The 26,007-nt window shown below is 40.2% G+C and overlaps 1 protein-coding gene across 2 annotated transcripts; it reads left to right on the top strand.

Annotated features, from left to right (window-relative positions):
- The first annotated feature begins 340 nt into the window (after positions 1–340).
- ccdc92 (coiled-coil domain containing 92) lies at positions 341–25,875 on the top strand. 2 transcript variants are annotated; one of them, XM_036578270.1, is made up of 4 exons: positions 341–510; positions 16,167–16,364; positions 18,433–18,474; positions 24,607–25,875. In XM_036578270.1, the coding sequence occupies exons 2-4, from the start codon at positions 16,229–16,231 to the stop codon at positions 25,479–25,481; spliced, it is 1,053 nt and encodes a 350-aa protein (XP_036434163.1). In that variant the 5' UTR covers positions 341–510; positions 16,167–16,228; the 3' UTR covers positions 25,482–25,875. The 2 variants fall into 2 exon arrangements, with proteins under 2 accessions (XP_036434163.1, XP_036434164.1); XM_036578271.1 differs by lacking the exon at positions 341–510 and adding an exon at positions 2,751–3,175.
- The last annotated feature ends 132 nt before the right edge of the window (positions 25,876–26,007 follow it).

Below are 26,007 nucleotides of genomic sequence, written 5' to 3'. Positions count from 1 at the left end.
TTTTTGTACGGAAGGTCAACTAAGCAGCCCTGGAAACGCAGGAGGCCTGCTGGTGCAGTTTTCCCGTTGCTATGGTAACGCCACTCGAGGCAGAGGCCTGCAGAAAGGCTGCAATATATTTTTTTTGCTAACACCGTAAACATAACGTTTTTCCGCCCTTCTCACTCGTTACTAGCGTACAAAAACAGCAGAATTCCGCATGTACCTGTTTTCGACGCCCGTTTATTTCGTGGAAGTTATAAAGAGACGCGTGGTTTGATGATTTTTTTCCACATCGTTAGCCAGCCAAGCTAGCGGAGAGTGTTTGGACTCGGTTTCCCAGCATGCGTTGCTTTATTTGGTCTCGTCGCTGAGCTCAAAGAGAGATAGAGCGAGAGAGACAGTGAGAGAGCGAGAGAGAGGGGCAGGAATCCCACCAGGGACGACGGCCAGTATGTCAGAATGAAAATATTCACGCTGTCACATCGCCTCTTCTTCTGGAAACAGACCTTTACGCCGTGAATACTGCAGGTAAGACACCCGCTCGGCCAAACCGAGCTCACTGCTCTCTGCTCGCTCTGGCCGGGTCGCCGCATCCTCCGGGTTTTGCACCTGCCTGCGCAGACGAGGCTGAAGTCAGCTTCTCATTCGCCAGCTCCCTGTGCGAATTTTCCCGTTCCACCTTAAACGGTGCAGCAATTGCATTCTGGTGTCTTAGACAGGCTGCTTGTTCGAATGTTTCCCGTTCCACCTTAAATGACACAGCCTCAGGCACCAGCTGCACCATTTAAGGTGGAACGGGAAAATTCGAACAAGAAGCTGGCGAAAAGGAAGCCAACTTCAGCCTCGTCCTGCGCAGTAATGCACCATAACAAGCTACAGCTACCCAGCAAGCTTTCTGTACAAAACCCCCCAAATATGAAGACGTTTTCTCATGCATATAACCTAATATAGCACTGTAAATATGGCAGGCATATTTTGTGTCTCGTGCATGCATGGTTATTGCCTAAATATAGTGCCAGCAACGCCACAGACAAATGAATGGATCAGATTGTCTGCTGGGCTCAAGTAGTTTAGGGCGTTAGAAATCACCAATACAGTCCTTCAGAAATAGCCTCATACAAATGCGTTCATTTTGATTATTATTGTTATTGTCAGCCATCACAGCTGCTTGTTTACATTCTTAAACATATTTTACGTAAGCCAAATGAGTAACAGCGAGAGTGTTGCTGTGTAGCTACGTCAAACATTCAGTATTTTAACGATATTAACGATAATGCATTTGTTTCTACATGTAATAATGAGGGTGGCCAGTGGTGGGCTGCCTGTCCTTCTGAGTGCAGGGCCGTTTTCACTGTCATTTCCATTCTGCGTCTATTTTAACTGCCAAAATGTGTCTAATTTGCTTTGATATATCTAAAAGAGGCGGTAGGTGTCCCATGAAGGACTTTATGGGGAGGATGTTGGGCTGTCCGCAATGCAGCGGCCGTTTTAGGTTCTGAAGTGGCGTTTTTCCCACCCGTTTTCCAACAGACCACGCCCCTTGTGCGAGAATTGGAACGCGTTATCCCGCCCTCCTGCGCTCGGATTGGCTAGTATTGTCGCGCCTTCCTCGCTGTGATTGGATACTTCAGACTCGGCCTACTCATGAGCCCAGAGCTAGCCAACCATAACACAAGAGGGCGGGGCCTGCCGGAATAGCGGTGTGGGAAAAAAACAAAACAAAACAAAATAACGCCATGTGCTGTGAGTCTGTTTCTTATTTGACAGCCAGCTGCAGTCCAGAGGTAACGTTAATGTATATTAATGCAAAGAGATCTTATTCTAAGTAATTTTGGAGCATTTTTGTTGGCCCATTTCTTATAAATTATCCCCACAGTTTCAAAATGCAGCTACGTTACGTTATATTAAAGGGAAATTCCACCAGTCTTCCAAAATTTTTGAATAATTCAGTCCTTGAGATGAAAACAGAGTCAATCAGAGTGGTTTAGTGTGAAATATTTAATTGTAGAGAAACTTCCTGACTCTGATTTCTTTGCAGTGGTGGTGATCGGAACCGCCATGTCTACAAATACAAATATAGCCATTTTATTTACTATCCAAAACCACCGGTGATCCTACAGCCTTCTGAGTTTTCATATGTAATGGTGATAATAGTAAAATAGTCATAAATCTGAAAAAATAAGTTATATATTGGGATTAGTTTTTCCTTACAACACCCTGCATGTATCCTTTCGCCATGAATGGATTAAAATTCATTTTAAGCCAGAACTTTATCACAAAACTATCAAGTAATGTGTCATATATCAGGCAGCATATATCTAACCATTTCATATAAGGAGATGGACATATTAGGGAGCTTTCCGAGGCATTAAACTCTTCAGATGTCTGGTTCCTATCACCACCACTCAGTAAGTTTCTCTAGAATGGAGCATTTCATACCAAACCACTCTGAATAGCTGTGTTTACATCTCAACCCTTTAATTATATAGACTTTTTAAAAAATCAGTGGAGTTCGCCTGGTGGTTTTCTTCACCAAGGTGTGTTTTTCACTCCTTCTGTCGTGCAAGATTAATTGAAGTGTCCCTGACTCAAAATAAGTCCCCCTTCACACAGACCAGTGCATCTCCTCCAGACCAGGATAGTAACCAGGGCTCTCAGAGTTTCGTCTGGTGCTGCAGTTCATTGATTATTAATGTGTAAGAGGAAGTGCGGGGTGGCCTGTAAGAGAGAGGGAGAGAGAAAGAGAGTGAGAGAGAGAGAGATAGTGAGTATGTCTTGGGTACAGGATAGAAGCTGAGAGACCCAAAGGCAGAGAGCGAGAGAGAAAGAGAGAAAAAGGTCGAGAGCCAAAAAGGTGAAGCAAAAGAGTTGAGCTGGAGCTTTCAGGAGCGCCACTGGGACCCCACATGTCCCTTAATGTGGGCGGCTGTCTGACCAGCAGGCGGGAGTGGCCTCGCCTTCCATCAGAAGAGAGCAGAGTCAGATCATCCACATCACACCAAACGCCAGCATCAGCGTTTTAAAATGTCGGCTTACTCCACAAATGGTTCTTAAGTGAAGGGGGGAAGGGAGTGATCGAGTGGGTGAGTGAGAGAAGTGAGTTAGTTCTCGGACGGCTTCAGAATTTCTCATCTGAAGGATTGTCTCGGCTTCTCAGGTTGCTGCGGCTGAACGGTGGACAAACTGGTTTATGGTAAGCAGGCGATGCAGTGAGGAGACAGTAGCGATAATAGTGATAAAAGCTGTGTTATTATTCAGTGTCCAGCTCCATACAGGCTGTTCATATTGACACTGAGCTCTGTTATTGTACTGTTGTTATTGTTCTGTTGAGTTTAGGCCTGTATGGTTCAGTATGATGTATGATACGCTTGTGTGCCTTCAAATGTGGCAGAATTGGTTATTTATGTGTGGATAGGAAATGAGACGGTCATGGTACGTCATGTATGTAGTCATGAAAGGGTTAGCGATTTAATTAGCGTCGAGATTATGATTCATTAGGAGATAATTAAGTGTAAATCAAATTTTGAATTTTGATTCAGTACAATTAAGAAATAATACATTATATATATATATATATACACACACACACACACATATGTGTGTATATATATATATATATATATATAGCATGCATAAGTTAACATATGCCAATTTTCTGCTAAGTTTAGTGCACAATTTCTGGTTTCTGAGTTTAACATATTGGAAAAAATAAGTGAAGTGTGCCATAACTTTTGCACAGGCCACTTTCTATTTTTTTCCATGTACATATAATTCAGCAAACAGTATTTGTGCACTAACATGAAGTGTGTGTGTGTATATATATATATATATACATATACATGTATTCCAAAATAGTTGCAGTTGAATTGCCTATATATGTTACATTGAAAGTCAGTTATAGGCTTCTTGTAACAAATACATGTACTGGATTTGTTGATATGGATTATGTGTCCATGCCCTTGAATGAATTAGCCATATTCATAAAGAGACAATAGGAACCTACATTCTGCTTGCTGTGCACTACTGACAGGCTTTTATGGCACACTGATGTTGGCAGTCTCAAGCCAAGCTGTTTCACCCAAGCCCAGTAGCCAATAACTGAAGCATCAGCTGCGCAGGACCAGCTAATAGCCCACTGGTCACGGTCCACTGGGAATCGTTCAAGCGTCCGGTCTCAGTGCCACATTATCGCATGTAGCATCTTAATGCGATGATGTCATCGGCGGTAATGGTAAACCTCACTTGTTTCAGGAAGTGCTCGAATGTTGTACCCATCAGTGCATTGGTGATCCATCAACATCAGGAGTAGCTGAGGTCACTCTCCCCTCACAGCACACAGACACATACACACATTAATATGACTCATAAACCATTAATGATAACACAAGCATGATAGCCAAACCGTTAAATACACATATTTTATATTATTTCTTATTTTCTCTTACTTTGTATTATTTCATTTTTAGCAGCTCATTGAAACAGGGAGAGGAATTGTGGGAAAAGTGCAGATTCTGAACTTTCAATCCAAACCCTATTTGTGTTTGTAAGAAGGAGAGATAATTTATTATGATCCGAAATTGATGAAAGTCTGACATCAGTACAGAATTTAAGATGAATGTAAATATGATTCCTTCCATAGCTAACTAATGTAATGAGTCATGTAACTGTGTTATTACACTTAATAATAATAATAATAATAATAACAATAATAATATAGCAAAACAGAGTAACCCTTAATCTAGATTAATATACACTCTTAAAAGTGACGGTTCTTCAAGGGTTCTTTGGTAAAGAAAATGGATCTATAAAGAACCATGAACACTCAAAGAACCCTCTGCATGATTAAAGTGTTATTTTCTTTGTGAAAGTGTTCTTCAGAATGATGGAGAATGTGCTGTAGATGGTTCTATACAGAACCTTTTTGAAAAGGGTTCTATTTAGCACCAAAAAGGGTTCTTCTGTTGTTACAAGCTTGACATTGTAATGATTAAGCATTGTTGAAAGGATTCTTCAGAATGTTCTGTAGGTGGTTCTATATAGAACCTTTTTGAAAAGGGTTCTATCTAGCACCAAAAAGCGTTCTTCTACTGTTACGATGTCAAGCTTGTAACAATAGAAGAACCCTTTTTGGTGCTAAATAGAACCCTTTTCAAAAAGGTTCTGTATAGAACAATCTACAGCACATTCTCCATCAATCTGATGAACACTTACACTATGAAAATAACCCTTTAATCATACAGAGGGTTCTTTGAGTGTTCTGGATTCTTTATAGATCCATTTTCTTTACTAAAGAACCCTTGAAGAACCATCTTTTTGTAAGTGTGGAAAGGTTTATATAATATACTACAGTGATAATCATACTGTAACGTACTATGACATGAAACCCATTGCTAATCATGCGGGTTTTAAATTTTTATTATTCCATATTTAGTTCTGACCTCGCCATGTGATCGGCAAGTGTCACTCCGCCTTAATTGGCTGTAACCTAGCAACAACAACAAACCATTAAAGAATAACAACCACAATAACAAAAAAACAAGTGTATTATTATTTATTACTGCTGAAAAGAACTATGAACTGGACAGAGAACAGTAGTAATGCTGGTGATCATTATATATTGATTTAAATTGTAGTTGTTCTAAAGTAATATGAGATGTATATCAATATAATACATGTTAGCATGATTTCAATGTGCTTTTTTAACAGTTTCAGAATATTTTAAAGGAACAGTTTTAAGTAACAAGTGAAGCTAGAAGCACTCAATTGTCATGACTCTGTTTGTAGATCCCTCATTGGTGGCTATTCATCACTAGCAATATTATCTTTTTTTGACTGAGCTATTCATTTAACGAGACTCTCATAATAACAATTTTTGTTTTTAGTAAAGTTTTGTTTACTAATATTACAGAAAATGTTCACACCATCCCACCCATCATCATTAATAATAGATTTTGTGGCCCTCTGTCTCTTTCTCTGTTATACGTTAATGCAGGTCACCATGATTTCCTTATGATGTACCGTAGCTGACGTTACCCAGCGTCCTTCCTTCGCCGTCTTCCTCACAGTGCAGTTAACCGTAGCAAAGTCATTCTCGCTGATAGAGGTGTGTGTGTCCTTTTCGGTGGTTGTCAGAGGTGAGATCAGATGTTTTATTCATGCTGATGATGTAAGAGGTCGAGAGTGTAGAATGTTTAACTGAGCTCTGTTATCACGCATATGAGAGGAATGTGGTTTGGTGCAGCGAAGATGTGCAAATCCTGAACGAATCATTCTTTTGAATTGACTCTTAGGGGTGAATCAGTCAAATTGAGTTATAAATCTCAGCTGATTGTACTGTAGATTCTACACTACTAAAATGAAGGCGATGCCTCACACTGTAAGTTAAAAGTCAGGTCAGCTTGAAATTTTAAAGGAAAATTCCACTGATCTGTCAAAAATTTTTGAAGTTTGGTCGTTGAGAAGACATTCAGAGTGGTTCGATGTGAAATAGTTCATAGTAGAGAAATTTACCAACTCTGATTTCTTTATAGTGAAAACCGGGGGTCACCATGACTACAACACAAATATAGCCATTTTATTTACAGGGGTCGGCAACCCAAATGTATAGAAGAGCCATTTTATCCATTCAACAAAAATCAAACCACTGTGGGAGCCACAGCATTTTTTGTCCATTTTCACATTCTTGGCTCTAAATGTGTCTTAGTATGTGCTAATGTGCTAGTATAGGCCAACAAATATAAACGAAAGTGCAGACTTACTTTGTTCTGCTTTAATCTTTAGCTCAGCTATAGCCGCTTTTCTCACATCTCCAGCAGGAAACTTTTCCGTAAAAGTGGAATAATGTTAGTTTCTTGTAAAATGTCTCTCAACGTTTGACTGTTTTAGGTTTTTAGGCTGAAGTCAGCTTCTCATTCACCAGCTTCTTGTTCAAATTCTCCCGTTCCACCTTAAATGGTGCCTGAGGCACCAGAATGTATCTGCTACACCATTTAAAGAAACGGGAGAGGGACTCCCGAGTGGCGCAACCGTCTAAGCGTTGGCCCTGTCATCAGGAGATCGCGAGTTCGATCCCTGGTGATGCTACAGCCGTACGTGGCCGGGAGTCCAAGAGAGCACAATTGGCCTCGCTCTCTCTGGGTGGGTAGGATGGCCCCTCCTTCTCTCCCCATCACTCAGCGCGATGCTAGTCAGCGCAGGCGTCTGTTAGCTGACGTAACAGATCTGGCGGTTGGCGCTTTCCTCCGAGCGAGTTCAGCTGTCCAGTGATGCTGCGTCAGCGGCAGTTCGAAAAAGAAGCGGTGGTGCTTCACAGGTCTCGGAGGAAGCCTTTGTTAGCCTTCGCCCTCCTAGCATTGATAGTATCGTGTGATTGGGGGAGTCCTAACTAGCGGGTGGAATTAGAGACGACTAAATTGGGGAGAAAATTGGGTAAAAACAAAAACTAAAAAAAACGGGAGAAATCAAACAAGAAGCGACTTCAGCCTCACATCTTTTTAGTGTTTGTCAGTTTCTCATTGCAGATTAAACGTATCAGGAAACCAGCTGGAGTGATTATAAATACAGATAAGTCAGTTCGTCTCTAAATGATCGATGCCCGTCTTAAATCTCTCTCTTTGCTGCTTCGTTAGCTACTAGCTTGGCCAGATTGTTGTCTGTGTTGCTGTGGTGACTAGCAGTCTGCGCGCCAACCTTCAGGGTTAAAGAGTGAATTAGCAGTTGTACATTAACTTCAGTATTTAAGACCATTAAAACCATTTAAATGTTAAAACGGTGTTGAACGATCAGTAGAGCTTTATTTTACTGCAAATTTTAGTTTTACCTAAAAATCTAATTCTGCTGTTGCTATCCTCTGTACTATACAAAACAACCAGTGAACTTACGTGTGTCTTGAGTTTTTCTATGCAATATCATGTATGAGATAAATGACTTTGCTTCAGATTTCCAGTTCCACCTTAAATTGTGCCGCACTTACATTCAGTTTCCTTTTACAGGTGCCAGAATGTAACTGCTACTATATTTAAGGTGGAATGGAAACTACAGACAAAAAAAAAATTGGTAGCAATTTAAATTTGACTCATCATTTAGCACTTGTTTCCCCAGAAAGCAATATGGACAGTTTTATCTATATATTGTTCAGTTTTGTTTTTACTATTTTGCACAAAAAAATATATCAGGTTTACTTTGGTTGTTTAAAATGGTTCTGAAAGGGCTGTATTCCAAAAATACATATATATGCCATGATCTATACCAAAAATATACTGCTAAGTACTAGACAGCATGTGTGCCGATACTCCCACTGCTAGGCCTTGTGTTATTCGCAGACATGCACGCATTAGTTGTAGATCTGCTGCCTTTGTTATGCTTTGTTTGCACTTTCTGGCTTGTGATCCATGTTTTCTCACAATGATTCGATTCAGTTTAGTTCTTTAGGAAACGATTCAGTCCATCATGAAATATCACCATGAATTGATTCAGGTGAGATTGATTATTTTAGTACAATTCAAATACTGAAAGAACTATTCAGCAGTGGAATACATACAGGAGACGTTTTTACATTTGAATTTTATTTTGAATAACAGATTTAGTGAATATTATCATAATTGATTATAAACTATTATACATAATTGTATTTTAAGACGTATTTTACACTCCTACTTTACGGTATCGCCCTCATTTTCACTATTTAGGAAACATACTGCACAACCTGGGATCACGTCTTTTTAGCCGTTTACCAGCAGCGATATTACAGTAATGGTAGCGCAGGCCCGTCTGTCTGTCTCCTTTCTCTCTGCTCCTCTCCTCCTGTTCTCTCCTTCTCTAAATGGCCAGATGTGACAGATTTATTAGATTTCATAATCAATATTAGAGTGAGTGCACCCAGATGAGAGAGGCTGCTTCAGAACAGAAGCAGATCCTCACTGAATTATTCAGACTGCAGTAGTTTTAGGCTAGATTTAGAATTTCTGTTCATGCTAAACCAACAAGCCCAAGGGATTAGTGCACTGTGATTGAAGTGAAAAGGATAGAAATCATGTGAAAAACTTTGCACTGTTTGTGCTGCACTGTACAGGTGCAGTGATCCGCCTGAGAGGCTAGTTTTGATTCTGAAATAACGACATCGTTTTTATAGCAGTTCTTATGTGTTACGTGTTTATTTATATATCTTATTGACAGTTGTGTTGATACCTGCACCAAAAGAATTGCCTGTGTTATCATGAATAACATTATGGCTGTGATTTACAGGCACAAGCTAAAGGCAAGTACAGTGGATCCTTTCGTGATCAACAGCCTTAAGTGCTCTATTGCTTTTATTCAGCAAAATAAAGAAAAGAAAAGCAAAGAAAGCAAAGAAGCCCCAAACATTGCATAAAATGTGCTTTAACATTGGCAGTTCCTTCCGCCACAAAAAGTAGTCTGTCTCAATATCAGGTTCAGCTCAGCTTTTTCAGTATGATTAACCTGAACATTTTGGTCCAGTTACGCTGTAAAGCATTCCACAGTCCATCTTCTTTGCTGAATTGTATTCTGTTAGTTTCTTGCTGGGTATTACATCACAGCTGCTGACTTGAGAAGATATAGATAAAACATAGCTATGTTGTGCTGTGTGGTCAATGGCTGTAGAAACTATAAAAACAAAACACTCTAAGCTTTTATAGCGTCCTGGATTCTGACGTTGTGAGGGAAAAGAGTCTTTGGATGCCAAAATTAAACATTTTCATTTTTAAATTTCCATTTAATATCCCCATTATCATTTTTCAGTGTTGAGATTTGTTCTTGATTGGCAGTTAACATTGATTGATGATTGACTTACGCAATCTAACTACTTGTATCTCTTACACTTTATCTAGTTGAGAGAGCATGAATGTTCACAGGGAACACTGATTAATCAAACATAGTTACGTGACTTTCAGTCACTTTCGCGACCCGCCGTTTGATGGTGCTGTCGATGGTACGAAAAGACAGAATATATCTGACCCTTTTATATAGATATTATATAAATAATTTGATACAAAAGTTAGTTCCGGCCACGCAAGCTGATTGGTTAAGAAGCGTTTTTTCACAAACACTGTATCACTCCGCTGAGTCGCCGTTGCTAAGCAACGACTTTGACAGCTGTAGAGACGCTCAAGCCATTCGAACATTTTTACTACTTACTTTGCCACAAACAGAAAATGGACATTTTTAAGATCACATTTGACCGACAGCCGATTTGGTCAGACTCTGAAGATGAGACGACACTAAATTCCCAAACTGTCATCACCACTGAGCAGCTTTTCAGTCGGCAGCTGAGACAGAAGAACAGCTAAACAACCTGGAATCAGCCAGAAATGAACCCAATGTGCTGTAAGATGCTTTACAGACTGGCTGGAACAAAACAACATTAATATTGATCTGGCTAAAACTGACAAAACTGAGCTAAACTTGATATTCTTGATAACTTCATATTGTTCTACAAGTACTGACAATATACATGTGTTCATAAAAGTATATTGTATTATATTGTGACATAATTTATCACAATACTGATATATATTGTCATATTTCCCAGCCCTACATACAGCGCCAGGTACCACATAAATCTGTTAGAGATAACTGAACAACTCCATACAGTTTGAAGCAAGTGTGTGATGATTTGGGTGTGCAGTTAGCACGATTGTGCACATTAGCTTCTATTACTTGCTAGCTAATTAGCATCATATCTCCAGTGCAGCACTGAAGACTATAAGAACTGTACCTGTAAGGTCATGGTGTTATTTTAAGCCTTCATAAAGTCTGATTATATGCTGCAGAGCTTGTGGAGACGCAGCTCACTCTCTCCAGCCGTCAGCAGCTCAGATCAATGCTCCATCTCCTGCAGCTACTGTTCCGCCCCCCATTACAGAGAGAACTCATTTAGCCCTTCAGCATGTCTCCCTTTGTTTTACGGCTAAGCCCCTCCCCCTTCTCTGTCTGCTCCTCTCTCTCTCTCTCTCCATCTTTCTCTGTCTACCTCTCTCTCGCTCTCGCTCTCTCTGTCTCGCTATCTTATTATGTAATAACGAGCTATAATGTTGTCATTAGCTATTTATGGCTCTTTGTTCTCGAAAACAGAAGGATGATTGTGGGTAGAGTGGTGGCATCGGGAAGAACACAAGGCTGCACTTGCTGTCTATGCGTGCATGTGTTGTGTGTGTGTGTGTGTGTGTGTGTGTGTGTGTGTGTGTGAGACATACTCGTCACTACAAGCACATGGAACCAAGTTATGTGTGTGTTTTGAAGCTTCTTTTATGTAATACTAGTGTTGCACCAATACTGATACCATACTGTACACAGTATCAGTAATAGAGAGTAGCGATACCATGAAGCAGCTACTGCTAAGTGGTGTGCATGTAAGCCAGTAGATGGAACTTAACTGAAGCGAGCATGTCGGAGGTGTGAGTTGATAGGCAGTAAAAAAAATCAAACCAAAATCTGTAATGTCAGGATTTTGAGGCGAGGCAGTAGTAGTGGGAATTCTTTCTAAGGTGTTAGTTTCATCAATAGGCCACGAATAAGCACAAGTACCACAGTGCAAATCATGATAACGTTATCCCCTTGAGCTGAATAGCAGAGGCCTAGGGCAGGGGTCGGCAACCCAAATGTCAAGAAGAACAAAAATCGTTCCGCCTTGGGAGCCACAGCATCTTTATGTCCGTTTATTGAAGTAACGTTTTATCATCTTGGCTATAAATATGTGCTAATGTCCCAATGTAGACTAAAAAATATGATATAAAGTGAAAATCCAGACTTTTTGCTCTGCTTTAAGCCTTAGCTCAGCTGTAGCTGCTTTTCTCACATCTCTGGCAGGAAACTTTTTTGCAAAAGTAGAATAGTTTCTTGTGTCTCTCAACGTTCGACTTTTTACGAGGCTGAAGTCAGCTACTCATTCGCCCAGCTTCTTGTTTGAATTTTCCCGTTCCACCAATGATGCCTGAGGCGCCAGAATGTAACTGCTGTACCATTTAAGGTGGATCGAGAAAATTTGAACAAGAAGCTGGTGAAAGGGGAGCTGACTTCAGCTTCACGACGTTTTAGCGTTCGACAGTTTGTCGTTGCAGATTAAACGTATCAGGAAACCAGCTGGAGTGATTATAAACGCAAATAAATTAATTTATCTCCAAATTATCAATGTTCATCTTAAATCTTTCTCTTTGCTCTTTCGTTAGCTACTAGCTGGGCCAGATTGTTATCTGTGTTGCTATGGCGACCAGCAGTCTGCATGCCAACCTTCAGGGTTAAAGGGTGAATTAGCAGTTCTACATTAACTCCAGCGTTTAAGACCATTTATTGTTAAACTGTGTTGAACGACCAGCAGAGCTTTATTTTACTGTAAAGGAGGATTATTTTATTTTCACCTATAAGTTTAATTCTGCTCCGGAGCCACGTGCTGCCAACCCCTGGCCTAGGTTTAGCCTTTAGCATAGCAGCTTACTAGCCAGACTACTGTGTCCTGTAGCATCACCTGCGCTGTGCCTCCTGAGGCTGAGAATCCGTGGCATAATGGCTGCTGCTGACTAATAGTTTCTAAAGATCAGCGGAGCCAACGCTCATATATGTAAGCACAGGTATATGGGACACACGTACGAGACAAATGATTAGAGAGTTAAACAATATGTAACATCCTTTTTACTGAAATAAAATGCAGAACACAGTCTTTACCAAAATATTGGTAAAGAGCAGAGTTGTATAAATGTGAAGATTTATAGGGCACCTAGGTTAGATAGCTTTATTATCGGTACCCTGTTTGGGCAGCTTCTTGATGATTGGATGAGAAAATGTGGTATCATTGAGTCCCTGGGTGATACATACAATACAGCACAGCTGGGTAATGCTGCAGTGAGTTTATTAGGGCTGTACAATATATCATCTGTTAAACGGTATCTAATCTCAGCTTTTACAGTAAATATTGAAAATTGTGACAATCCTAATGCCAGTACGCAGCAGCATAATCACTATTCTAGTATTTGGCTTTGTCGTACATCCCTTCTTGTGTGAGTGTGGGTGTGTGCTTGTGTGTGTGTGTGTGTGTGTGAGTGTGGGTGTGTGCTTGTGTGTGAGTGTGGTGTCCTCTCTCTCTTTGTTTATTATTCCATCAGATCAGCAGTGCGTCTGTCCCTGAATAAACCAGCCCCAAGTGCAGCGTTATTCAGCCGTATCGTACTGTTTGCATCATCCAAAAGAAGCTTACACACACACACACACACACACACACACACACACACACACACACACACCGTCTCCACATGTTTGTAGAGGATGAGTGTGAGTTTAATCGGCTAAGTACAGAGCAGGTGAGTTGTTGTTGGATACAGTTGTTGGGTGGCATTGAGGTTCATTCTCAAGGAGGTTGATCTACCCAGCTCAATTTACATTCTCTCTCTCTGTCTCTCTCTGTCTCTCTCTGTTTCTGTCTCTCTCTGTCTCTCTCTGTTTCTGTCTCTCTCTCTCTCTCAAGTTCAAGTTCAAGTTTGCTTTATTGACATGACAAATTTTCAAATGACAAATATTGTCAAAGCATAACAAAAATGGTCTATATATCAAAAGTTAATTACAATATATATATATATATATATATATATATATATATATATATATATATATATGTGTGTATATAAATAAATAAATAAAATAATAAATACATCAAAATATAAATCAAGATTAATATGTGACTATTAAGAGGAGAAAATGTTAATCATCAATCAATAATAAAAAAGTATATGGAATAATAAAAACAAAACATTGGACGTTTTGAAAAAAAAGGATGTTTATATTACATATGTACATATATAACATTGAGTAAAGGCTGTGGTGTCATGGTCACTCACTGTCCCTGAGTGTATGGCACTCGTACACATATCTGGCTGCAGTGGACACTGCTGGACCCTCTCCTAGTGTAATTACTAATTTATCTTCATCTCCCAGCGTCCTGAAGTTATTTATCTGTTTTTCAAATTGATTAAAATATTTATTTCTAATAGGCTCACATTTTGGGCAGTTCAGTAGGAAGTGCACCTCTGTCTCTACCTCACCTGTCCTGCAGTGACCACACACTCTCTTCTCTCTTGCTAGCCAGGACTTTTTAAACCTGCCTCTCTCGATGGCCAGGCTGTGGTCACTGAGTCTGTATTTGGTGAGGGTCCATCTCTGCTTCATATCTTGGACAGTAACAAGATATTCAGCCAATTTATATTCCTGTTTTAGGGCCAGGAAGCAGTTCAGTCTGTTTTGTGAGTGAATTTGGTGTTTCCAATGTTCCAGGTAGGTATTTTTACTTTGTTTAATAATAATAATCTCTCTCTCTCTCTCTCTCTCTCTCTGTCTCTCTCTGTCTCTCTCTCTCTCTCTGTCTCTCTCTCTCTCTCTCTCTCTACCCCTGAGGTAAGAGTGGACAGTATGGAAAAATATGTCATCACAATGTTGCATAGGTGGAAAACAAAATGTAACAGAGGAGAAATCAAACAAAGAACCGTTTACAAAATTGATAAGTCCTGTCCAGTCACTGTGTCCATCAGGCTTTCAGTCCAGGCCAGCACATGGCATCCGTGGCACGTAGACATACATGTTGAGAGCTGAGAAAATATTAATATTGGCCAGCTGAAATAAAAAATTACCATGGAAATCTTTTAGTGACCAGACATTAAAGCATCAGGTAATAGTCTCCAATAAGGAGGTAAAATAGCTGCCCCTTCAGATGAGCTGATGCTAAACAGCTAAGATAAAAAGATAAAGATGTCTTCTCTAAATGATGAACACCAAAACGCTCATCCTAACAAAAAATGAGATGTTATAGTGTAGGCACTATAGTGAAGGCAGCTTAAGATGCATTTGAGACACCATAAAGCATTATTTTACGCGGTTTACATGGCTGTTATCGCGTTTGAAGCATTGTCCGCATTGTTACGCCGATTCAAAAGCGTAAATAAAATGGCAAATCATATATAAATTCACTACCACAGTGACAATATCATCAATCATTTCCTGATTTTAGAGTATGTCAGTGCAGAGAAGTTGTCATTTGATTTTAAATTAAATCGTTAATACTGCTATTATATAAAAAAGATGTTAAGTATCTAAAAAAGGATGTAAAGTAGATGAGCCCCTTCAGATGAGCTGATGCTAAAGATAACATTGATGCTAGTCAGAGTAGACTTCGAGGGGCTAATTGGTGCTGAGGAGGACTTCTCGTCTTTCACACAAGTTTTTGTTTTTATCAAACTAATAAAACACTGCAGAAGATGACAGGCATAAACACCAATCAGGCATAACATTATGACATTATTAACATTATTTCTACACTCATTGTCCATTTTATCAGCTCCACTTACTATATAGGTGCACTTTGTAGTTCTACAATTACAGACTGTAGTCCATCTGTTTCTCTGCATACTTTGTTAGCCCCCTTTTACCCTGTTCTTCAGTGGTCAGGACCCCCATGGGCCCTCACAGAGCAGGTACTATTTGTGTGGTGGATCATTCACAGCACTGCAAACACTGTGTCCACTCATTGTCCACTCTATTAGACCCTCCTACCTTGTCAGTCCACCTTGTATGTGTAAAGTCAGAGACGATAGCTCATCTGCTGCTGCACAGTTTGTGTTGGTCATCCTCTAGTCCTTCATCAGTGGTCACAGGACGCTGCCCACAGGACGCTGTTGGCTGGATATTTTTGTTTGGTGGACTATTCTAAGTCCAGCAGTGACACTGAGGTGTGTCAACATTACCTCAACAGCTTTTTCTATAAAGGCTACAGAAACATATAAATATATATAGTGTATACTGGGTGTGAGAACAATCCTAAAGTTTAATATGTTTTTATAGGCTTGTAGATCAGGAAGGAGGAGTTTTTGAGCTGAGCATTGTATGTATAGTAATTGGCTCATTAGGCTTCTAACGGTTTGTGTCAGCAATGTAACGTCTTTCTGGTGCTGCATGAATGAGATTATTTGATCCGTTCTGTCATCACAGCTCTTAACACTGTGTTTATCACGGAAACTCCTGTCATGATAACGATAAAACTTCAATTTATCGTCCATCAGGCTACTGTCAGGAGAATTTGGTATTCTGAATTGAATTTAAGTGATTGAACCTCCTGGTATGAGGTGCTCTGTGTAAATAAAGGTCATGGTTGATGTAGTAATGTGTGTGTGTTTTGTCTGTGTTTGCAGCTTTCGCTGTGTGTGAGAGTGTGTGAGTGTGTGTGAGAGTGTGTGAGTGTGTGTTGTTCATCATGGCCTCAGAGAACGTGACCTTGGAGAATCAGCTCCACAGTGCTCAGAAGAACCTGCTGTTTCTGCAGCAGGACCACGCCAGCACTCTGAAGGGTCTTCACGCAGAGATCCACCGACTACAGCAGCACTGCACAGGTAATATGGCACACATATACACAGGGTCTTCACGGCGTGTAATGTACTGTATAATATTATAGGAACATATAACACATCACACACTCAGTGCATTTGTGTAGAAACCAGATTTCAACATTATTTGAAATGTATTCAGTGAATACAGATTTAACCTCTCAGCCAGGATGATTCTCTCTCAGGAAGTTTCTGTCTCAGGATGATTCTGTCTCAGGATGATTATCTCTCAGGATGATTCTCAGGATGATTCTCTCTCAGAATGATTCTGTCTCAGGATGATTCTCAGGATGATTCTGTCTCAGGATTATTTTCTCTCAGGATGATTCTCTCTCAGAGTGATTCTCTCTCAGGAAGATTCTGTCCCAGGATGATTCTCAGAATGATTCTCTCTCAGGAAGATTCTCTCTCCGGATGATTCTCTCTCAGGATGATTTTCCGGATGATTCTCTCTCAGGATGATTCCCTCTCAGGATAATTCTCAAGATGATTCTTCCTCAGGATGATTCTCTCACAGGATGATTCTCTCTCAGAATGATTCTCTCTCAGGATGATTCTCTTTTAGGATGATTCTCTCGCAGGATGATTCTCTCTCAGGATGATTCTCTCGCAGGATGATTCTCTCTCAGGATGATTCTCCGGATGATTCTCTCGCAGGATGATTCTTTCTCAGAATGATTCTCTCTCAGGATGATTCTCTCTCAGAATGATTCTCCGGATGATTCTCTCTTAGGATGATTCTCTCTCAGGATGATTCTCTCTCAGGATGATTCTCTCTCAGGATGATTCTCCGGATGATTGATTCTCCGGATGATTCTCTCTCAGAATGATTCTCCGGATGATTCTCTCTTAGGATGATTCTCTCTCAGAATGATTCTCCGGATGATTCTCTCTTAGGATGATTCTCTCTCAGGATGATTCTCTCTCAGAATGATTCTCCGGATGATTCTCTCTTAGGATGATTCTCTCTCAGGATGATTCTCTCTCAGGATGATTCTCCGGATGATTCTCTCTTAGGATGATTCTCTCGCAGGATGATTCTCTCTCAGGATGATTCTCCGGATGATTCTCTCTCAGGATGATTCTCTCTCAGGATGATTCTCTCACAGGATGATTCTCTCTCAGAATGATTCTCCGGATGATTCTCTCTCAGGATGATTCTCTCACAGGATGATTCTCTCTCAGGATGATTCTCTCGCAGGATGATTCTCTCTCAGGATGGTTCCCCCTCATTCACTCACATCTTTAAAACAAGTTCAAGCAAAACATGTTAAATGAACAAGTGTGGGAGTGCTGAAAGATACCGAAGTGTGCAAAAGTTTAAACACCTCCAGTCCAATGACGTTTTGGTGATTTTCTAAGTGAAAGTAAGTTATCATGCCCTCTGCAGTGAACACACTTGAACGTGATGATTTTTTTTTTATGGCACAATCTCTTTTTATTTGCTGAGTTTAACATAAAATAGAAAATCTAGCCATATTTTCTGTTTTTTTCAGTATGTTAAATTCAGCAATTAAATGGTAGTTGTGTATTAAAATGTGCAGAAGCATGTTCTCCGTAGAGGATGTGTTCACTTATCTACACTCAGAAAATCAACAAAACAAGAGCATTGAAACTTTTGCATATGACTACATTTACATGGGCAGATCTTGTCTAATTTATAGAAGTTGTACTGCATAATAGATATAATAAATATAGCATGATGCATAATACTGCATAATTTTGATATAATGTTTAATAATATTTGTTTCACCAGAAAGTTGACTTTTCTCTTCACAACCCACCCCACAAACTTTCTCTCTCTCTCCCTCTCTCTCTCTCTCTCTCTCTCTCTCTCTCTCTCTGTCTTTTTCTTTCTCTTTCCCTCCTTCTTTCTCTCTGCCTTTATGTCTCTGTGTCTTTTTCTCCTCTTTTTTGTTTCTCTCTCTGTCTCTCTCCTCTGTCCATCTGTCCATTCATAACACACTTCTTGTCCTTCTCTCTCTCTCTCTCTCTCTCTCCTCTGTCCATCTGTCCATTCATAACACACACTTCTTGTCCTTCTCTCTTTCTCCCTCTCTTTTTGTTTTCACAGACCTGACATATGAGCTGGTCGTCAGGAGTTCAGATCCAAACGGTAAGATTTCTCACTATTGTCTCTCACACACACACACACACACACACACACACACACACACACACACACACACACACACACAGTGTAATATATTTCATTAGAAATTTTGTTTCCACTTTTAAAGAAACTTTACTGCAGCACTTTTTTTCAGTGTACTGACCTGATTGTGCTCAGAATGTTAATTGATCGTAACTGTAATCTGTTACCTAACTATGTTAAAGTGAATGTACTGCACATGTACAACAAGGTAATGGTCTTTGACTCGTAAGCGCTCAAGTGTAGCTGTGACAGAGCTGTTCATGATGCGCAGTGTTATCATCCTCTCAGGTAGGTTAAAGCAGGAGAAACACTGAACTCTGCAGGACATCTCAGCTGTAGAAATATAAAACCTGGGAAAGCGCTCTTTCATGCTTCTTTACCAAACACAGTGACTTCATAGCCTTTCTGCTCCTGGCTGATGTGTGGAGAAGCAGAAAGTTGTGAGCATCTGCTGCCTGTTTTGGTGCTCAAGGCCGATTCTGAGGTGGTTTAGTTGGAGCGGTTTAAACTGCAGTGGCTCATAAATAACATTTTAGTGCTGCTGCAGAGAGAGAGGAAGAGAGAGAGGGGTGTGACACAGAAAAAGGGGGAGAGAGAAAAGAGGAAAGGGGGAGAGAGAGAGAGAGAAAGAGGGCGCTTAGCTCACTGTCCCTACCCACACATACATCACCTTGGCCTTCTTCTGTAACCTGGCAACCGGTGACCCACCCAGCAGACACACAGATGCGCACGTACTGAGACCCTGCTGTGCCCACCCGCCTCTCCTTTTACCTCCTTATTCTCTAGTTCGGTTATTGTCAGCAATAAAAAAAATGTGTTTTTACTTTATATGATACATGATTTCATGTAAATTTTATATGAATCATTCCTCACTCATGCTCTAAAACATTTACTGTAAAATTACAGTAATTAACTGAGCAGTTTATCCAGTACAGTGCTGTTTATTTACAGTACTGATACTGTAATTCACAGTTACAGTATGTACAGATGTAGATTGTGCTGTTTTTACAGTAAGGTATTGTTTATATACTGCACTGATTCACCGTACTGTAGTTCCTATTTGCAGGGTAATATGATAAGTTATAGTAGATAATTTACTTTTGGTATCTCGAGATAACAAAATAATTAACTCATTATCTCAAAATAACACTCCAGAAAATTATAACTACCTCATGGCCTCTCTGGACTTCTGTACGTATGTAATTAAGTATGTAACACATACAAAATAAACATAATTACATCTGAATATTATTGCATACAACTCCACACCTCTAAAGCTTAAATAAAAAGCGAATGACCCTGACCTGGACATGCATCGTTTATCAAATCCTCTGCCTGTCGAACTGACCACTCACAATTTATGCACACGGCCAGTTCTGTCAGCGTTAGTAATTGATCATGAACACCTCCCGAAAAGGCTCGGAATGATTTTCTCATATAATGACACCGAATATGAGCGAGATCGACTAAGACCCGTCCTAATTTGTTGTTGTTGGCTGATGTGGGCCAGACTGTAGTACAGGAAATGAGATTAGGTGCTGCTATGCTAAAGCAGGGCTAATGCACCATCTGCAGTCCGAGCCAAACCTGAGCGGCCCTGAGAGCAATCAAACGTTAACACCACTTAGCCATGGCTGCTGAGGAGAATCAGCAAAGAGCTTTCGGGAGAGAACACCTCTCTCTGGCTGCGTTCACATTACAAGACTTAGTGCCCAGTTCTAGGATGACCAACCCCTCAAGGACTGGCCGAGGCCTCTCGAAACTCAAGCCCTGAGATTTTTGTTTTTTAGTAGGTGAAATTATTAATACCTGTGTCTGTTTTGACCAGGAAACAGAAAAACAACAGAAAACTGACTTTCCCAGGTCTCCAGAAAATCCCACACATAGGCTGATCAGCTTTTTATAGTCTGGTCTGTGATTGGTTAGCCTGTTGTTGGTTAGTCTGTGATTGGTTAGCCTGGAATTTTTTAGTCTATGATTGCTTAGCCTGTGATTGGTTAGTCTATGATTTTTTAGCCTGTGATTCATTAGCCTGTGATTGGTTAGTTTATAATTGTTTTGCCTATAATTCGTTTATGAATGGTTAGTCTATGATTGGTTAGCTCGTGATCAATAAGCCTGTGGTTGGTTAGCCTATAATTACATTTCCTGTGATTGCTTAGCCTGTGATTGGTTAGCCTGCTGTTGGTTAGCATGTGATTGGTTAGTCTGTTATTGGTTAGTCTATGACTGGTTAGTCTGTGATTGTGTAGGCTGTGATTGGTTAGTCTATGATTGATTAGCCTGTGATTGATTCGTCTATGATTCATGAGCCTGTGGTTGGTGGTTGGTTAGCCTGTGATTGATTAGCTTGTGATTGGTGATGTAATGGGATGTTAAGAAATTTTGAGAAACAGATAAATCTGTAAATATAGATATTTTTGTTTTGTCACAGGTATTTTACAGTATTATATTCAGTAAGTTTAGGACAGTTTTCCAGAGGGGGCAGACAAAGCACCGAGACCTTTTCTACACAGAGTGGTGTAGAAGTTTACAGAGACCCCCAAAAAAAGTGCATATTAGTGCTAATGTTGTCTTTCACCTCAGAAAGACATGGTATGGTTTCATTTCAGCCATTTTCATTATGGTCACACAGCCACGTATCGGATTTGCATCTGATCTGTGAAAGTGCCTCAGTTCTGATTGGAAAAGATTATACAGCTCACATTCTCATTCACACAAAATCATGTAATGTGGAGGTTCCTTTGGTGATCAGAGAAGTCTGGCATGAGCCATCAGCTGTGAGGACATCATGAAAAATGTATGATGCATTAGAGGGAGCAGAGAGAGTGCAGTGTAATTAGGTTTATAGATGTATATGATTATAGCTCGGTGACACTGGGGTGGTCATGATTGGGTGTAATGGATGGGTCAGGGAGAACTGACCCTGTGTGTGAGTCACATGGTTAGTGTTGCATGAGCTCATCCTGTAGTCTCTTTCTGTCTGTCTGTCTGTCTGTCTACATATCTACACAGTTTAGTAAAAATAGGCTGCCAGTTAATACTACAGTAAAATTGTTTTATTTCTAATGCATGTAAAATGTCACATTCTAGACTATATGATCGCTTTTTTATTGTATTTTGTGTTTAATATTGACATGATAGTTTGTTTGAATTCCCTAATAATTTGGCAACCAGTAAAAATTCACATTTGATATGTGTGTAATGTTATATCGTCTGAACTAATACACTATAACTAATAATACAGTATTAATAAGATATTTCTGTTAATTGCATGTATTGGTGATGGTTTTGTTTTTTAAATGTTGGTGACTTGTGAGTGAATAACAACAGCAGCCACTCGCTCACAGTTTACGTGGCATGGTTGGTTAGCAGTCTTTAGACAAAACATGGCTGCAGTTGAAGCTCTGTTGCTGCAGATTTGAAAAGGTTTCATATTTCATTATGAAATAATTCCCCACTGCAGACATTTAGACCACATTATTACCTTCTGAATATACGCCTCACAGTGCTGTGTTTGTGTGTGTGTGTGTGTGTGTGTGTTTGTGTGTGTGTGTCAGTTAAGAAACAGCATCAAGGGTTGTGAGAGAGAGAGAGAGAGAGAGAGAGAGACAGCTGAAGGTCAGCAGAGAGACACTCCTCTCTTTTCATATCGATTAACACTGTAACAAGAGCACTGTCTCTCTCTTTCTCTGTCTCTCTCTCCTCTCGCTTTCTCTTTCTTTCCCTCTATATCTCTCTGTCTCTCACCCTCACTCTCTCTCTGATGATTCTCTCTGATTCTCTCTGAAGTGCACGTTTGTAGCCCCACCCTGTTTTAGTTGACACTGACACAGAGAGAAGGGAAAGAGAGAAACATTCAAAATAACTTTAATAGGCATGTTTTAAGTTATTTCGCACTGCGAGTATAAATGTAACATAACATCAAACATAAAAGTCCAAAAATGTTGTGTTATCTGTGTTTCAGTACTGTGTACTGTGTCACATTAAAGCATTCAGTGTATTTTTTTAAAAATACTGAATCATACAAAAACAATGACATTTATTTGGTTTACAGGGAAATTTGAGATTTTATTATGCCTTGAATCGTTTCTTAAAGAATCATTATCAGATCGAATCACTGTGAGGTCGTAGATTTACCTCCATATGTTTCTACAAATTCATTAGGTGTATACTGTCTTGCGCAAAAGTTTGAACACCCCTGGCCAAACGACGTTTTGCTGATTTTCTAATTGAAGATAAGTTAACACATCCTACACAGAGAACACACATAAAGATGACATTTTTTTGAAAAATTGAATGCACCGTTTCTATTTATTTGAGTTTAATGTATTAGAAAAAAATAAGCTTAAAATGACTTTGGCCTAAAATAACAGGCCATATTTTGTTTTATTGTTCCCAATATGTTAAATTCAGTAAATACACAGTAATTGTGTGTAAAGGTGTGCAGAAGTCTGTTCTCTGTAAAGGATGTGTAGCTTATTTACGCTTATTACACTTAGAAAATCAACAAAACGTGATTTGGCCAGGGGTGTTTTGCATATGGCTGTGTGTGTGTGTGTGTGTGTGTGTGTGTGTGTGTGTGCGTGTGCGTGTGCATCATGTTCTATATCTAAAACACTGCTGAGATGAGCATGAGGTTCTCAAAATACCCCTAAGCCTTTAGTCAGTGCTGTAATGCTTAGAGAAGTAGATGGGAGTGGAGGAAGTGTAAGAATGTCACAGGTCAGCACTGCCCTCTACAGGCTGAGTGTAGAAATAACATTGTTTCTGCTTTAAGCACTGTTGAACGTCAGGATAAGTGACTCTAACACGCGTCATATTTAGCATGTTAAATCATCCTCCATTGTCACACAGAGCTCTGTCCAGGCTGGTCCTGTTATTCCGCCGATGAAGGCCTGCGCCTCACCTTTCATCCACTTTCCTTATGGATAAACACATTCTGATCTAAAGGCTTCAGCTTAAATGTGAATGAATTCTGTTTCTAAGACATAAACAAATAGTGAGGTTGGAGCCTGTATATTAAATTATTTCTAAAACAAACATTTTAAATTAAATTTTTAAAGCCCCCAACATCAAGGTCCTGTTGGAAAAGTATCGCAGGTGGGTCGTCTAGAAGCTGCTTGAGAAAACGCCAGCAGTGTGTAAAACTACAACAAGGCCAATGGGGGGCTAATTTTTAAAGTAATCTGAAATTAAATGTATGTATGTATTTATTTATTTGCAGAATTCAAAATGTGTTATTTAATAGCTTTAATATCTTAAATATCATATTCTAAACATTATATTCTAAAACTCTCTCTCTCTCTCTCTCTATATATATATATATATATATATTTATATATATATATAAAACCTCAGTAACCAGTAGTTTATATGTATATATACATACGTGTATATGATTATACATCTATTAAATATCAGTGCCTTTGGAACAAAACCTCATATCTCCAAAATGCTAACTTTACAGGAGAAGCAAAAGACATACTGGACTTACTTAAGTCAATAATCAGACTCTTTTTTTTACAAGTAATTTTGCATCATTTCTTTTGGTTCATTCATCATAAAATCTACACACAATGTAAAGGGCCACAGTACTTTTTAAATTATGTAAAAAACTGAAAATAATGAAGATACAAGGTCTTTTTCTGACAGCAAAGATTTATCGTTACATATATATATATATATAAAATTTTGCAATATTGTTATGTGTAGGTATTTACATATGTATAATACATGTGGTACATTTATTATAACATAGAGATACTTACATATCGCTGTTATCGTTTTCCAGTTTTTGACATAATTTGAAAATGCCTGTTACCCTTTACATTGTTTGTAGGTTTCATGAAAAATGGACCAAAATAACTGGCCCAGAATTACTAGGAAAAAAGTCTGGTTACATTAAAAGTAAAGTAGGTTTTTTCTTCTCCTGTAAAGTTGCCATTTTGGAGATATGAGGTTTTGTTCTGACAACAGCAATATGTGACATATTACATATCTTACATATTTGTAATCAAATAGGATACATATGTTCCCATACCCAGCGCTTGTAGACAGTGAGGCGTCTGCATGTCTGTGTTTGTTTTTCAGATAGTGGTGAGGCGCGGTGCAGGGAGCTGCAGCGCCGCTGTGAGGAGCTGGAGGCTCAGCTGAAGGTCAAAGAGCAGGAGAACGCTGAGCTGATGCGTGATCTGGAGCAAAAGAACGCCATGATCTCCGTGCTGGAGAACACCATCCGCGAGCGTGAGAAAAAGTACCTGGACGAGCTAAAGCTGAAGAGCCATCGGCTGGCCGTGCTGTCCGGTGAATTAGAGCAGAGGGCCAGCACTATCGCCTACCTCACCTCACAGCTCCACGCCACTAAAAAGAGGCTGCTGGCCGGCGGCTCGTCCGGCGCAAGCCCAGCGGTCAGCCCTATTGGATCTTTCAAACCCGCTCCACCCCCTGACCCACCAACCAACGCCTCAGACGGCCGGCAGCCGGACACTCCTCGCAGGCGTATGCGCAAAAGCCTGTCTCAGCCGCTACACTCCGAATACACTGAGCTGTACCGGCTCGGGGCGGCGGAGGGGCGGAGGGTCGTCCTGAGAGACGCAGTGGATGCCATGCCTGACCCTACTCCGTTCCTGCAGGCTCGAGAGCCGCCCCCAAATTCATCAGCTGAGGCGCAGCCATTGCTACGGGAACGACCCCCAGTAATCCCGCCTATTGCGCCCCAAACCAGTCCCTCTGCCCCATCAAGCCCCGCCCACCTCCCAGCATCCCCGAGCCCCAGAAGTAGCCCGGTGCGGGACGGGCGGAACCGAGGGTCAGCCCACATAGGCGTGGCCCACAGGATCCACCGCTCACCCTCAGCAGGGGGCGGGGCAGCCAGGGCACAGCCAGAGGTGGAGACGCTCGCTGTGGATCAGGTCAGCGGCGAGAAGGTGGTCCGTAAACGCTCGGGCACCGATAGGACTGTTTAAGACATACATACAGACATGCCTACACACATACACACATACATACACATATGATACACTGTCATGCATCGTCGCTGTTGGGACAAAACCTTGTATCTCAGCCCTTAACGCCAGCTGACCTTCTCAAGCCTTTAACGCCAGCTGACCTTCTCAGCCCTTAACGCCAGGTGACCTTTACATTATATCAGAATTTCATGATGGATGGACCCAAAGAAATGGTCAAAAATTACTTGCAATAGATGATTTGTACTTTACCTTACTTTAAAAGTTAAGAAATTTTTTTTTCCTGTTCTCTAAAGTTATACAAGGTTTTGTACCGACAACAACGATATACAGACTCAGTCCAGCGCAGAGTGGGCAGAACTGTTTTAAAGTACTAGTTCAGCCAAAAATGAAATTTACTCATTTTTCTCTTTTACCTCAAATGTAGTTAATCCGCCAAGACATGTTTAGTGTCTGAAGTTTGCTTCTTTATTGTTGCACTGGAGCTACGAGGCTAATGTAGCTAAAAAGTAATGGAAACCTTGTG

The sequence above is a fragment of the Colossoma macropomum genome, unplaced genomic scaffold (genome assembly GCF_904425465.1).
Source record: "Colossoma macropomum unplaced genomic scaffold, Colossoma_macropomum, whole genome shotgun sequence".
Taxonomy (NCBI): domain Eukaryota; kingdom Metazoa; phylum Chordata; class Actinopteri; order Characiformes; family Serrasalmidae; genus Colossoma; species Colossoma macropomum.
Note: the sequence above shows the minus strand (reverse complement) of the source record. Positions and strands in the feature narration are given on the sequence as shown.